The 16,715-nt window shown below is 42.3% G+C and overlaps 1 protein-coding gene across 1 annotated transcript in view; it reads right to left on the bottom strand.

Moving 5' to 3' along the window:
* The window catches only part of LOC143996459 (prostatic acid phosphatase-like), a 162,345-nt gene extending 155,980 nt beyond the window's left edge, over positions 1-6,365 (bottom strand). The window contains exon 1 of the mRNA XM_077491513.1: positions 6,177-6,365. Within this exon, the coding sequence (XP_077347639.1) occupies positions 6,177-6,305 (129 nt within the window). The 5' untranslated portion in view covers positions 6,306-6,365. The remainder of the gene's footprint in view (positions 1-6,176) is intronic.
* Positions 6,366-16,715: the final 10,350 nt, after the last annotated feature.

Below are 16,715 nucleotides of genomic sequence, written 5' to 3'. Positions count from 1 at the left end.
TTAGCCATGTTTCAGTGAAGATAAACACATCAATCTCTTGCCGCATGCTGTGTGAACCAATTTAGTTGAATTAAGTCCAGTTTATTTTCCAGCGAGCAAACATTAGAGAGCATAAGTGTTGGAAGAGCCTGCCTTGTGGGTTTAGCCCATAGCCTAGCTTGCATACCTCCACGCTTACCGCGTTTCCATCTCACACCGCTTGCATCGCTGCCTTGTGCGGGAAGCTTCAGTAGGCGAAACTGCAGTCTCAGGGTCAGGTTTCAGTAAACAGAGGTCTTGTAGCTTCTTGATAGCTGCCAGTGAAAGTTGATGTTTGTGTAAACGGCCGATATCCAAAAGACTTTGGCAATTGTAGTTATGTTTTCAAGTAGTTTCCAGGTGACTTTGTGATAAGGTAAGACATTTGAAGACAAAAAGACAACATTTAAAAGAAATAAAAGCGCAGTCTTTTGGACCCGGAGTAGCCGCTGCCTCTAACCGCGCCACCATCTGTAGCTGGAGGTGATACACACACTGCAGAGACACAGACTGTATTGTGAGGCCTGTAGCTGGAGATGATACACATATTGCAGAGACACAGACTGTATTGTGAGGCCTGTAGCTGGAGATGATACACACATTGCAGAGACACAGACTGGATTGTGGGGCCTGTAGCTGGAGATGATACACACACTGCAGAGATGCAGAATGAACTGTGAGGCATATAGCTGGAGTCTGGAGATGATACACACACTGCAGAGATGCAGACTGGATTGTGAGACCTATAGCTGGAGATGATACACACTGCAGAGACACATGGCATTTTAAATGGTAATCCAGCCAAAGGTCCACGGGTAAACACACCCAAAAGGGATATTTAAGCTGAACAGTAGGAGGCTGTTTTGTCAGCCATGTCAGTCACAAGCTTCTTAAATGTGTTCAGTAATTATAACTCTCTATAATAACACCATAATTCTCAGTTCTGAGATGCTTACCTAAGAGGTTTGGGAGATCTCGCCCTGCTTTGCATGTTCCAGTTCCTCCTGCTGCATTCATTCTTTATAAAATAAAATAAATAATAGATCTGTAGATCTGATAAGGGGAATGGGACTCCTTCTTAATGACCAGAGGAAGTATGCAGACCCCGGTACTCAAGCACAGAGATCTCTCCAACAGAATGCAAGAGCTATAAGAAGCTGCCAACTTATTTAAAGCAGAAGTTTAGTTAAATTGTCTTTCTGGGATAAAGGTTCACTAACATTACCCATCTCTAATTAGCTATATCCCACATGCTGCCAAATGCTCCTTAGTGTAGAAATGCTACCTGCAATCAGTGGCGGCCAGTGGTATATTTTTTTAGGGTGAACCCCCCCCCCCAGTAGGGTCAACCGTCCCTGCACCCTCTGTTACAGGCCACCCCTGCCTGCAATAATGTTAGGTCCTCTTCACAGTTCTGAACCTCTGCTGCTGAAGGGGTTAACTTCTGTCTTTGTAGTATATTTAAAAAATCCAGATGGTGGCCTACAGTGTTGGTCATCTTAATTTAAAAAAGTAATTAGTTAAGTTACAATTTCTCCAAAAAAGTAATTGCGTTAGTAACTCGGTTACTACATTGGAAAAGTAATTAGTTACTCAGCAAAGTAACTGTGATGGGCGTGGCAGCAGTGGTACATGAGGGGTGGCAGTGGTGGTACTTGGGGGGAGGCAGTGATGGTGGTGTACTTGGGGGGGTGGCAGTGGTGGTGGTGTACAGTACTTGGGGGTGGCAGCGGTGGTACTTGGGGGGGTGGCAGCGGTGGTGGTGCCATCCTCTCCCACCACCACCTCTGCCTCTTACTGATCCCATCCCCCACCACCACTGATCTCATCCCTACCATACATACCCCCACCACCTCTGTTGTAGAAGTGATGGTGGGTGGTTAGGCATTTGATTGGTGTCAGCTGACTTCATTTTTCAGTGTCCGCCCCACCTCCCTACATTCTCTCTATCTGGATAGGCAGGGCAGGATGGGGCGATCCAGACAGTCTCTCTGAGTCTCAGCCTCTTCTCAGCTCAGCGTGCGAAAGCCCCCCTCCCCGTGGCGTAACGAATGGCCAGGCAGAGCGGCCAGGGCGGGCCTCCCGGGCGATAGATATAATTGCAGTAATGCCGCCCAAGTAATGGGAACTGAGTTACCATGAGGGGAAGAGTAATCAGATTACTCATTACCCTCTAAAGTAACTGTGTTAAGTAACTCCGTTTATTTTAACTGAGTTACTTACATCACTGGTGACCTACCCCCTACTGTCTTCTCCTCCATCCAAACATGTCTTTGTATTGTTTTCACAGCATGCAACATGCTTTGTAAATGAGGTGGATGGATAACAGCATACACTCCTCCATTCACAGAACATGTTGCATTCAGTGAAAACAATATAAGGACTTTTCTGAATGGAGAGGAGGACAGAAAGGGGCAGATGGCCATCAGGACTTGTAGAAATGCACTGCATAGGCAGAAGAAGTTAGCCCGTGCAGCACAGGAGGTTCAGCACTGTGAAGAGGACCTGTCATCATTGCACTAATGCATTTCTACACTAAGGCCTCTTTCAGATGAACGGTCCGCCTGTCATTTTTTACGACGGACCTGAACGGATGCTCCATAGACCTCTATGGAGCATCGCAATGTCAGCGGTGACATGCCCGCTGACATCTGACCAGCTCCGATCCGAAAAAGTGTGACAGAGGCAAAACCTACTTTTCCATCCATCTGCGGATCGGATCGGGTGATAACGGACTGTCGTCATCCGATCTCCCATAGAGGAGAGCGGCGCTCTGATAGGTCTGTCCCTGCACAGTGTACAGAGACGGACCTGTCATCTTCCTGCTCAGCAGGGATCCCCACTGAGCAAGCAGATGTTCACGGGGTGGACCTGTGTGAAAGAGCCCTAAGGAGCAATCAGCAGGATGTGGGATATGGTTCATTAGAGATAGGTATTGTTACAGAATCTATAATCCCCCCCCCATTCATAGAACATTTTGTGTACTGTGAAAACAATATAAGGACTTTTCTGAATAGATGGGAGGACAAAAAGGCCACCAGGACTTCTTCAATATGCAGCTGCAATGTTAGAGCTGAAGAAGTTAAAGTGACGCTAAATTTTGTTTAAAAATTTTTTTTTTTTCAAAGCAGAGTTTCATCCATTTAAAAGTCAACAGCTACAAAAAGTGTAGCTGCTGACTTTTAATAATTGGACTCACCTGTCCCACGGTCCAGCAGTGTGGGCGCACTCCTCTCCCCCCTCTTCTCCGTGGCGCTGGCATTGTTACTGTGTGCACCGGCTGTGGCTTCACAGTCGGGCACGCACTTCACATGCGTGAGCCACGCTGCACACTGTGATTGGCTGGGCAATCCTCTGGGACCTGTATGTGTACCAGAAGATTACAGGGAGGGAGGGGGGAGAGGTGATATGCCTTTCCGGCGCCGTTGCGCCAGGGAGGAAGTGGGAGCTGGGTGCCCATAAAAACAGAGTACCCACTCCTCCCCTAAAAAAATGACTAGCCAAATGTGGCATGTCAGGGGGTCACCTACACTTAAAGCGGAAGTTTCATTTTTGGGTGGAACTCCGCTTTAAGTATGTATTCTTAACTCCAAAAGTACCTTCTATTGTTCTTATATCTTCAAATTCCTCTTTTTTTCCCCAGAAGGTGGTTGCGTTTGTTCTCCTTGGTCTCACAGTATGTAGGAACATGCCCATTTTCTGTTGCTTGCTCCCAAGATGGACTAGGGACTATAGGGATTAGTAGTGTGTATAGAGCAGGGCACAACTAATGTACACTGCTAACTCCAAACAGTGAGAGGGAAAAAGAGAGGTACAGGAACTCCGGCATTTACCAAAAACAGAAAAAAAAAAAAGAAATAAACCTTGAAAAAAAAAAAAGTTGTCTGATTTTTACATTTTATTTTATTTTAATGAAACTCAAAGCATTTTTTATTTGGTTTAGTATACAGGAGAGTTATAACCCCTGTTCATTTGGTTTTCTTTTTTGTTTTGTTTTTGGCATCAGGGAGATTTCCAGTTACTTCTTTTCCCATGACCTGACAGTTCTAATTCCTCTCTGCTCTATCCAGGACTAAAACAAGTTTTGCCTTCAGTTACACTTTGAGATTCAGCTTTTATGCTCCAGCATTTAAAGTCTGAAAAATATGCTTTAAATGGAGTAAACAAAATGCTGGATTTCCCAAAAATTGTTTATTCTACTGATAATTAAACAAGTACAGTACACGTTGCATGCAAATGGGAGTTGTGTAAGCAGTTTATAGGCATGTTAATGCTTATGGAGGAGGGAGAAGGGGGGGGAGGACCTGACTGCAGCATGATCATAGGAAAATCAATAACCATTTGTAGAAGCATCTAAAGCCGGTTATTTGTTTTGCCAGCGAGCTGAACAGAAAAAACTAACCGATTCCTCCATCCACACAAACAAGGTGAATGGAGGAATCCCTCCACCCTATTGGGGGATTGTATTCTGACAGCAGGGCCCTCTTCTGTCAGTATACATTGATAAAAGTTTTCCAGCTTGTCCCTTGCACAGAAGTCTATCAAACAATTGACTTCTATCGAGCAGAGATGGCCACACACTGATTGAAAATCATCCCTGCTGACGTGGCCAAATTTGTATTAGTATAAGGCTAGCCTTTGCCTTAGAGGTTTTTTTTTTTGTGCAGGTATACAACCGTTGTAAGCTTTGCGTGGCACTTTGTGAATGGCCAGCTTGTCTTCTGGGACACACATATGTCCCAGAAGACAACATGGGGGGGGGGGGGGGGGCTCGCCACAGAGGAGGATGTGATGACCTCGGCCGCAGCCCGGCTGGATTGGAAGTACCCCTAGTACTTTCAAAAAAGGTGTGAAAGTAAAAAAAAACCTTTTAAATATCAAAAACTATGGGTGGAGAGGTGGTCTTTCATTTAAGACCACCTTTTAAAATTGTGTGGAACTCCGCTTTAAATAGTAAATAAACAACGCCTGCTTTTCCTTGATGCTAATCCCTCTTAAGGCTAATGCCGCGTATACACGACTGGACTTTTTCGAGGGACTAGGTCCAGCGGTCTTTCCGACAGAGTTTCGGCGGAGTTCCGACGGACTTTTCGAATGAACGGACTTGGCCACACACAATCACACCAAAGTCAGACGGATTCGAACGTGATGACGTACGACTGGACTAGAATAAGGAAGTTCATAGCCAGTAGCCAATAGCTGCCCTAGCGTCGGTTTTTGTCAGTCGGACTAGCATACACACGAACGGATTTCTCGGTCCGGAGGAGCTCCGGTGGAAAAATTTAAAACATGTTGTATTTCTAAAGTCCGCCGGATTTTTGGCAAGCAAAAGTCCGATGGAGCCCACACAAGATCGAATTGTCCGACGTACTCGTTCCGTCTGACCTTTGCTGTCAAAAAGTCCAGTGGTGTGTACGCGGCATAAGTCCTTGATCAACTCCTATATGTATCTACAACCTTGGATGAATAAATATTGCAGTAATTAATTATTTATATTACTTGCATGCATGCATATTGTGTGTAAACCAAATACAATTAATGATACATCAGAGAATATAAAGCGACAATGATTAAAGTGCATAAAGTGATATTAGCGCGATAATGTTTTTTGGTGCAATAAGTGCTGTAGTGCTCCATGTTCCAACAATGCCAATACATCCTCCTGCTGAGGGTGGTGTAAAAATCCAATCTCTGACAACTATGTTGACATCTGCAGCAGATCGCTCACCCTGTGCGTTTTGAGCACGGTGCGAGAAATGCACACAGAACACTGGTTTTCTGCACCACATTTCGGTGTAAATAAGCCCCTAGATCACAGGACAATAAAGCAGCCAGGAAAGCAGGAAACAGATCATTATTATAAACAGCAGTCATATCACAGACCCTCAAACATGTGTCTCAGGCATCTGAAATGACCATAACAGGAAACCGCTAGAGTACGCATATCCCAAACATCAACACATCTTACAGTACACGAAACCCGAAAATCCTGAAACATTCACAAGAGTAAGTAAAGCGTCTATGAACATACTTTGTGGAAACTTGAACAATAAGAATTGCATTATGCTATGTACTGAAAGTTACCTACAAGTAGTAAACGTAGAATAGCACAAGAAACATCTGTTCCTCTACAAACATCTGTAATGCAGATCACTCACCACAATCACAAGTTTAAGTTTCTTCTCCGCAGCAGACTGCCCCAGAATAGGAAAGCATACATTCAGGAAAATAAAAGAACTTAATAAAAAATACAATGAGCGTTTTACAGCTGGGAGAGTGGAAGACATTGTTATCGGTCTTGTACAGCAGATATATCTGGCAACGTTTAGACGATGCACTGCATATGTATAAGTGGAAGGGTGGAGCAAAGCGTTCTATTGCCAAATGAAAGTAAAAGTGTACTATAATGTTTAAACATGTCCCCTCTTGTAGAATACTCGGCTGAAAGGACAAAGCAATATATTGTTTTGAGGCTGGTTGATAATGTGTAACTTTATTAAAACATTTTAATTTCCACATTGTGGAGAAACAAACAATACAGTGCAGTAGCTATAACTAATTTATTATAGAAACTTTAAGTAGAACTGAGTGAAAAACTTTTTTTTTTTTTTATTTGGATAGAGTAAGGGAGGGTTAAAGCTTCATACACACTGAGTACGCACAGTTCCCCTGAACAACATCAATCTCCTGCGCTTGGGTAGTGGGTCTAGAAAGAAAGAAAATACCCCCTAATGGGGATTTTAATGGCAACAACACTACTAGGTATCAGAAAATAAAAGTTTATTGGCACATGTAAAATGGAACAATCACACATGTGTTGATCTGTTAAAAACAAAGCGGAAAAACACATAGTGAATTCATTGCAAGCATACAAAAATGTATTCTAACTAGTGTTATGCCCTGTACACACGGTCGGACTTTCCGACAACAAAATCCATCCGATTTTGGCCCAAACTTGTCTAGCATACATAGGGTCGCACAAAGTTGTCGGAAAATTTGATCGCTCTGAATGTGGTGACGTAAACCACGTACGACGGGACTATAAACGTGCCAGTAGCCAATAGCTTTCGTCTCGTAATTTATTCTGCGCATGCGTGGCACTTTGTCCATCGGAATTTAAACGATCATATTTTGTTGTCATAAAATTTTAGGTCCAGCTCTCAAACATTGTGTGTTGGAAATTCCGACGGAAAAAGTCAGATGGAGCCCACACATGATCAGATTTTCCAAGAACACGATCCGATCGCACATTTTCCGTCGGAAAGTCAGACCGTGTGTACAGGGCATTACTCTCCAATGTCCGAAAACAACTCTTCGGTACCTAGCGCCTTACAGGTTCAAGCCTTTTGTCAGGGGTATTAGATAGGAGAATGTATATTCAAATATTTGCCAAAATTGGTTGCAATGTTCAATGAGCTATGCAAGCAGGAATCGCAAAAGAATCACTGCAGAGGATGGCATCAGTGGAGATCTCCGACACTGCCCCACAAAGGCCAAAGACAGGGTGTCCCACGGAGGTCCCCACATTGATTGGTTACAAATCACGGATGGTATAGGAAATACATTTAATAGATATGATTAGTATCATGATCTTTGCCTTAGCACGGCTCTTCATGGTCCTTAAGTACACAGTCAGCAAAAGTATGTGGCCACTGGCCAACACCCTTTTCCTGTATTGTCCTGTTATGAGCTTTGTCTGTCAAGATGCCATCCTCCCTGGGTAGTGGGTCTAGGAGTGTGTGGTGCAGACAATTCTTTTCAATGCCAATTGTCTTGCTGCCCTCCTCAGAACAATGGGTGTTCTTGGAACTGCAAAATATATAGGAAAAGAGGGGGAGGGCGCACCCACCTAGTGCATTACCAAAAATAATTTTTCCAAGTTTAAAACAGCAATGATTATACTCACATACAGACATAGTAAATAGACATATTACAACAAATGCAAAAGTGAACAGTCTTCCTGAGTTCTGTTGTGAGATCGCTTTGGCTCTGAGGAAGAGGATCCTCCCTCGAACGCGTTAGACCTTTTAATTACCGCCAGGTCTCCTGGCATCACCAGTCCCTCACAACAGACCTGAGAAAGACCTTCACTTTTGCATTTGTCATGATATGATACTGCATCTGCATGTTAGTATAACAATTGCTGTTTTAAACTAAGAATAAAATTATTTTATAATTGGTGCCCCCCCCCCCCCTTTTTTGCTATATATTTTACAGTTCCCCTAAAGGCCTTTTCTCCTGGCAGTAGTAAAACTGCTTAAAAAACGCAACCGAAGTGGTGTTTTGCACATGCGTTTAAGTTTTAATGGATTCAATTTGCCAGAATATTTATTTATTCTGGCTGTTCAAATTAATGAATATTCAAGTGCTAAACACATTTTTCTGTCCAAAATCTCCTCTCCTGAATAGGGATGGTCCTGATGTATGAATCAAATGCAAGTTCGACTCGAACATCGGGTGTTCATTTTTGTTCACGGACGAACCGAACATATCGGGTGTTTGCAGCAAATTCGTGCTCGCAGTGCATTGACAGCTGCTGATTAGCCAAAGTATGCATGCTTTGGCCAATCACAGTGCGATCTGCTGTGAGAGCCATGATTGGCCAAAGGCAGGGTGCCTTTGGCCAATTATGGCTCAGGGGGCTAAGTCCATGCCCCACACTATATAAGGCTGCTTACATGGTGGCCGTATGTAGTGTGATAACGTGGAGATTGAGAGAACTTGAGCTAGATTAGGCAGGTTATATGTTATATATATATGGTGCAGTCAGTGTAGAATATATACGGTGTGTATATATATATATATATATATATATATATATATATATATATATATATATATATATATATACATACATATACACACACACACACACACACACACACACACACACACACACACACACACGTAAGTAAAAAATGTCCTTGGTCCTTACATACAGAAAAGGTTCCAATATTCAAAGAAGCGCTCCAAATCAAATAAATGAAGTATGACCAGCATTCACATGTAAAAATATAAGAGAAATCGGTAGTATTTCACACGGACATTCCAAAGCGTAAGCTACATGGGTATTATTACATGTAATGAATCCACAAATTTTAAATTCTCTAGCATTAGAAGGTGAAGTGAAACTTTCCAGCCCTCTCATTGGCCTGGTGACCTCTCTACATGCTTTACATTTCCTACATGCAAAGAAGCCATCACGATCCCAAAAGGATGGAGGTCTGGTGGGTGGGTCCAGAATATTCTTCACCACCCTATCACCAAAACTGGGGGCCTTCCTATATATAAATTTAGGGGCAGCTGGAAGTACTGGTTTTAATGTTTTGTCCAGACACAATATGTGCCAGCGTTGATTGAATTGCCTCCACCTCTTTCTACTGTGAATGGAATCCTGATATAAAGCCCCATTCATGGCTATTATTATTATTTCGGGGTATTCCATCTCTCAAAACTACTTCTCTGGGGAGCATAGACACTTACACTACCAAAGAGTCTAACTGCTGGGAGGTATAACACGTTTTCTATGAACCTGCTTTTAATAATCTGGGACTGGATGAGAAAGTCCCTTGTGGTTGAGCAGTTCCTTTTAACCCTCATAATTTGGGCATTTTCGATATGTTCCTCAGCCAGAAGGGATGGTGTCCACTCTGCAAAGGAAGATAACTGTTCCGATCAGTGGGTTTAAAATAGACCTTTGTCTCCACAGTTACAGTTATTTGTGTCTGTATACATTTACATCCAGGAAATTGATCTGATCCTTACTCCATTGACTAGATAATTTGTTATTATTATTTGTATTTTCATAGTCGATAAACTCACATAACGATGCCTCCGACCCTTCCCATAGGAAGAATAGGTCATCTATGAACCATAAATGATCTCTTTTGCTTAAGGCCCAATTGAGGCCTAATAATGCTTCATCGTGTTGGATAATCGTGTATAAAGAGGACACATCAGCTATTACCAGATACAGCTCTGTATTATTAGTTACCTCCACATTCTCCAAAAGTTGCAAAAAATTCTTGTCCTCCAAGTAAACCTTTGTTTCAAGGACACTACTCTGAAGAAACTGATCCAAATACTGCCCAAACCTTGATGTAACCGACCCAATACCATTAACTATGGGTCTGGCTGGAGGGTTGACTGGATCTTTATGTATTTTAGGAAGAGTGTAAATGGTAGGTATACGACAACTATTTGGTGCTAAATATTTCCTTTCTTTATCTGTCAGCACTCCGGATTGGTGACCTGACTCTACCAAAATATCTAATTCCTCTCAGTACTGTGGGGTAGTATCTCTATCCAACTTTTGATAAGTCTCATCACCAGACAACATTTCTGTTAACTGCCCCTGATAGAATTCCTTAGATAAAATCACCACCCCCTTTATCTGCGGGCCTTACAATTATATCTTTCCTTTTTTCCAGATCCTCAATCCCTTCTTGTACATACCTCGGGTTGACATTTTTCTTATGCCGCGTACACACGATCGAATTGTATGATGTACTTAGTCCGTCATACAATCCGGCGGACAATCCGGCGGACTTTCTACCGAACGGACTTGGCCACACACGGATACACAAAAAGTCAGACGAAAGCTTGCGCGATGACGTACAGCACGTACGACGGGACTAGAAATAGGAAGTCCAAGACACAGCAAAGCACCCTTTGGGCTCCTTCTGCTGACTTTGCGTTAGTGGAAGTTTGGTTAGAGACGATTCGCGCTTTTCAGACTTCAGCTTAATTCGTCCGTTATTTTTTATTTTTATTTATTCTCGAATTGGAATATTAATTATAAGATGAGGATAAATAAAGACATTTGTGATAACTCTGTGTGAATATAAGCAGCAAAGCAACTTCACTTTTCTCGCATTATGAAGAAGAAAAAATCACAAAATTAGCAGCATGACGAATATGCTAGCTTCAATACGAACACTAGTTTTACAAGACAGAGCGCTTCCGCCCTGTAAATCCTTTCTGGGCATGCGCCATTCTTAGTCAGTCGGACTAGCATACTGACGAACGTATTGTTCGCTGAAACCAAAGTACGACGGGAAGATTGGTGTGCAAACCGGCCTTCTTAGTACTCCGGACTTCACGCTGAAAAAGTCCGCTGAAGCCCACACACGATCGGATTGTCCGTTGAAATGCGTTTCAACGGACTAAGTACGTCATACAATTCGATCGTGTGTACGCGGCATTAGGCACCACTTTTTCTAGATCACGTAAAACCAGTGATCCATTGAGATTCCCTGCGATTGGGACCAATTTGCGGGCGCACAAATGCCCCCCCCCCCTCCAGAGGGAGGGGTAACCTTGCAACCCCTTCCTCCACCTAAAAAAGCATGTGGTGATTGGGGGAAATTCCTTTCTCCATAATTCTACCATGGCTCAAAATTTATATTTGACACTGGTACCTTTATTGTCATAAACAAAGGGGCTTTGGGATCTCATAAGGCTGCCTCTTCCTCTTGCTTGTCCCCTTTGATTTCTCCCTCTCTATTTAGCTGCAGCTCTTAGAATGGAGGACAGGGAGCTTCTGCCATTTTGCCATATGTCATTTATATTTTTAAGATGCTGTACTGGAGTTTGGGGAATCTGAGGCCTTACTGTATGAGTCTGCATTTGATCACTCCTGTTGTCAATAGTATTAAGGGGATTTAATGTCTGTTGTTATACATAAATATAATTAGATTTAAAATCTCCAAGATCTGATTAAATTTCTTTATTTTTTCTTCTGTATGTCCCAATCGATCTTCTCTAATTTCTTCTTAATGCGATTATTAAAATCTATGACTTGTTGAGATTCCTTAATGGGGTCAAGTTTCTGCTGCAGGTTAGTGATCCTGCTGTCCAATTTGACCATCTTTTTCTTTTTCCTTTGCAATGCAAGCTCCTGCAGCTTTAAACTAAATCCATTAAAGAATTCCAACCATTCTAACGATGATTCTGGGTCGTCAAGACCACCCTGAGGGGCTATTTCCCATCTTAAACTTCATACTACAATTCTCTTTGAGATATACCGTAGTTCTATAGTACATATGTCCCACCAAGTCCTAACTTGTTTCTCTAGAGTATTACCCAAGGCCACAAGAGCCCCATTGCAATTGACTTGATTGGTCGTTTGTTCATTCACTGTGAATAGATGATTGAAATCTGTATGTCTATTACACAGATATACATATAAAATGTATATGATGTATATGACACAAGTCTATGTACATAAAAGCAGTCGCTAAATAAAACAGAAATATACACTTTAGCTAGATTAGGCAGGTTAGTTTTATATATATATATATATATATATATATATATATATATATATATATACACACTGTACACACCCACACGCGTAAGTTAAGTCCATCTCAAAGCAGTGCAAATAAATGAAGTATGACCAGCATTCACATGTAATAATATATGAGAAATCTATCTTGATAGGTTATGAGACAGTTCAATTGATAGGTGAAGGATTCTACTTAATGATTGATAGGGATATACCATCTACCAGAGTCCACACCACGTGAAACACACTCCCCTAGGGGTTTACACTCACCGCAGGGATGTAATTCAAAACCTTGAACACACCAGGTATCTCCCGTTTGGTCCGATTATCTCAAACAGCTCATCACCTAGGAAGGTTTAGTCATGTAAAAAAAGGCTCCACATCAATGGCGGCCCATGTGCCCCCCGCGATACCTCCACCGCCCTCCCTATTTATGTGCCCGGCCCCTTTTAGGATGCCGGACACATGAAATACTATTGCGGGGATAGGGGGTGTGTATTTTAAAGCACGTAATTAGAGCCAGAGGCTCTAATAGGCTTCAAAATAGGGTGGGCTTGGGAGACAGAGCACTGCGGAAGAGGAGACACAGCGAAGGAAGCCTGGGGGGCTGAGCAGACACCCGTGCTTCCTGCTGAGGAGGAGAGCCGCTGTTTCCTGCTGAGGAGGAGAGCCGCCGAGGAGGAGAGCTGCTGCTTCCTGCCAAGGAGGAGAGCCGCCAAGGAGAGTTGCCGCTTCCCGCAGAGGAGGAGAGCCACTGAGGAGGAAAGCCACAGAGGAGGAGAGCCCATCACTCCAGGAGAGGAGCAGAGCCCCGCTACATCAGCGGTTAGTGCCGCCAGACTGGCCTTGGGGGGGGATTAGTGAAGTGACAGTCGAGCCGGTCATGTGCCTTACTGCATTTTATGGGCACAAGTGGCTGCATATACTGGACACAAGTGGCTGCAAATGATAGGCACAAGTGGCTTCATATGATAGGCACAAGTGGCTGCATATGATAGGCACACGTAGCTGCATATGATGGGCACAAGTGGCTGCATTTGATGGGCACAAGTGGCTGCATTTGATGGGCACAAGTGGCTGCATTTGATTGGCACAAGTGGTTGCCTATACTGGGCACAAGTGTCTGCATATGATGAGCACAAGTAGCTGCATTTGACAGGCACATGTGGCTACATATGATGGGCACTAGTGGCTGCATATGATGGGTACAAATGGCTGCATATATTGGGCACATGTGGCTGCATTTGATGGTAACATGTGGCTGCATTTGACAGGCACAAATGGCTTCATATGATGGGCACGAGTGGCTGCATATGATGGGCACAGTGGCTGCATTTGATTGGCACAGTGAGTCTGCAATTGATGGGGGGGGGGGGGGTCAGTATTTTTCAGTTTGCTTGCTCCCCCCCAAAAATTTTGAACACGAGCCGCCACTGCTCCACATATGAGGGTTAAAAGGAACTGTTCAGCCACAAGCAACTTTTTCATCCAGTCCCAGATTATTAAAAGCAGATTCGTAGAAAAGGTTTATAGCTAGGGTTGCACCGATACTCTAAGTACTTGTGCAAATGCACCGATACCTGCAACGGATACTTTCAGGCTCGGCTCTTTGAGCTGTCAGTGTTAAAGAAGTCCGCTAATTTGAGCTGTTTATTACCAACATTGCTCAGCCCTGAAACACTGAAATAAAAAGAAACATTGTTTCTTTTTGTATACCGTTTTATCAGTGATATATAGGTTTTATTTATGAATTTCTGCTTTTTTAATTGTTATTAAATGAATCATTTACCAATGTTGGAGTTAACATAATCAACAACCCCTTGATCTTCCCTTTTCTTATATTGCTTATATTTCCTATATTTGTTATATATTTTTTACATTTTAAACTTGATTTATTCTGGTTTGTCATTGCATTCATATTGCATTTATATTACATATGTTTCACGTGTCGGGAGATATCCATGATTGAGCTTTACTAGGTAGTATCTGGGTTTGCTAGTATGTCAGTTTGCTTAATCCAATTTAGACTTGGATTGATTTATTCTAGTTTGCTATTGCATTTATATTACATATATTACATATTTTTAGTATTAGTTAACCTATAATATTTATCTTATTGGATTTTACAATGTTATTTTATGTGAAACATTGTATCAATTTTATTCATTTTAAGCATGAAAATTTAAATGCATTATTTGTTTGGATTATATAACCTTACAAGGCAAACTTTAGTATTGCTGGGAGATATCCATGATTGAGCTTTATTAGGTAATATCTGGGTTTGCTAGTATGTCAGTTTGCTTAAATTTAGACTTGGATTGATTTATTCTAGTTTGTTATCTCATTTATATTACATGTTTCACTTGCTGATATATTTAGTATTAGTTGAGCTATAATATTTCTCATATTGGAGTTTACAATGTTATTTCACATGAACAATTTTATTAATTCTATTAATTTTAATTAAGGTGAAAATTTAAATGCATTTTTTGCTTGGATTATATAACTATTAGGGGTGCAATGGATCAAAAAACTCACTCACGGATCGGATCATTCCTCGGATCAGAGTCACGGATCGGATAATTTTTCGGATCAGCAAATATTAATTTAATTTGCAAAAAACTGTGAAAATTCCACCACCATATAGTCTCCACTGTAATATCCACAATCTCCCCCACTGTAATATTGGCTGAGTATGGCTGGGTACGGCTGAGCATAGCTGAGTATGGCTGAGTATGGCTGGGTATGGCTGAGTATGGCTGGGCACGGCTGAGTAAGGCTGGGCATGGCTGGGTATCGCAGAGTATGGCTAGGTATCGCAGAGAATTGGCAGGCAGGGTATTGCTGAGTATTGGCAGGCAGGGTATTGCTGAGTATTGGCAGGGTATCACAGAGTATTGGTAGGGTATCGCAGAGTATCGCTAGAGTATTGGCAGGGTATCGCTAGAGTATTGGCAGGGTATCGCAGAGTATTGGCAGGGTATCGCAGAGTATTGGCAGGGTATCGCAGAGTATTGCTAGAGTATTGGGGTATTGCAGATTATTGGGGTATTGCAGAGTATTGCTAGAATATTGGGGTATTGCAGAGTATTGGGGTATTGCAGAGTATTGCTAGAGTATTGAGGTACTGCAGAGTATTGGCAGGGTATTGCTGGGTACTGCAGGGTATGGAGGGATGGCTGCTTCCATCTCAGGATCTCTCCCCTCCACTGTACAGGTAAGTACGGAGAGGGGAGAGAGGAACCGGCGTCATGACATGACGCCGGTTTGTTTACAAGTGATCGCTCCGTCGGTGCGATCAGTGTAAACAGCCTGGGTGTAGAAAGATGGCTGCCGCTTCGGAGCTAGGCCGAAGCCGCAGCCTTTCCTAAGGCCGAGACCGCGGATTGCGGCATGTGCCGGTCCGAGCGGGTTGACCTGTGCGGATCACGGATCGGTGACGATCCGTTGCACCCCTAATAACTATACAGGGCGAACTCTAGTATTGCCAGGAGATATTCATGATTGAGCTTTACTACGTAGTACCTAGGTTTGCAAGAATGTATTTTGGGATGTAATTCCACATATAACCATGACATGGGTGAGCAATATATGATTTAGTGACAACTTTGTGTAATTTTATTTTATTTTTTTTAGTAATTTTTCAATCACTTGCGACAAAAAATAAAATATTCAATGGGCTCAACATGCCTCTCAGCAATTTCCTTGGGGGTGTCTACTTTCCAAAATGGGGTCATTTGGGGGGGAGGGGGGAGCTGTACTGCCCTACCATTTTAGCACCTCAAGAAATGAGATAGACAGTCATAAACTAAAAGCTGTGTAAATTCCAGAAAATGTACCCTAGTTTGTAGACGCTATAACTTTTGCGCGAACCAATAAATATACGCTTATTGACATATTTTTTTACCAAAGACGTGGCTGAATACATTCTGGCCTAAATGTATGTCTAAAATTGAGTTTATTGGATTTTTTTATAACAAAAATTAGAAAATATTATTTTTTTCAGAATTTTTAGTTTTTCCGTTTATATTGCAAAAAATAAAAATCGCAGAGGCAATCAAATACCATCAGAAGAAAGCTCTATTTGTGGGGGAAAAAAGTACTCAAATTTCTTTTGGGTACAGCATTGCATGACTGCGCAATTACCAGTTAAAGCAGCGCAGTAGCAAATTGTAAAAAGTGCTCTGGTCATTGAGTAGCCTAATTTTCCGGGGCTGAAGTGCTTAAACTTGCCGGCTACCCCACAAAACGGAAATAACTTTGGGTGAAATATCTTTCATGTACTGGTATGGTTTTGGAACGTGTACGTTAATACCATCATATTCTGTACTATGTTTACAAGGTTGAAAGTCCTTAACCACTTGACCACTGGGCACTTAAACACCCTTAATAACCAGACCAATTTTCA

The sequence above is a fragment of the Lithobates pipiens genome, unplaced genomic scaffold, assembly GCF_037356315.1.
Source record: "Lithobates pipiens isolate NorthernLeopardFrog02 unplaced genomic scaffold, aLitPip1_a1.2 Scaffold_19, whole genome shotgun sequence".
NCBI classification, from domain to species: Eukaryota; Metazoa; Chordata; class Amphibia; order Anura; family Ranidae; genus Lithobates; species Lithobates pipiens.
This window is presented reverse-complemented; position numbering and strand designations above follow the sequence as displayed.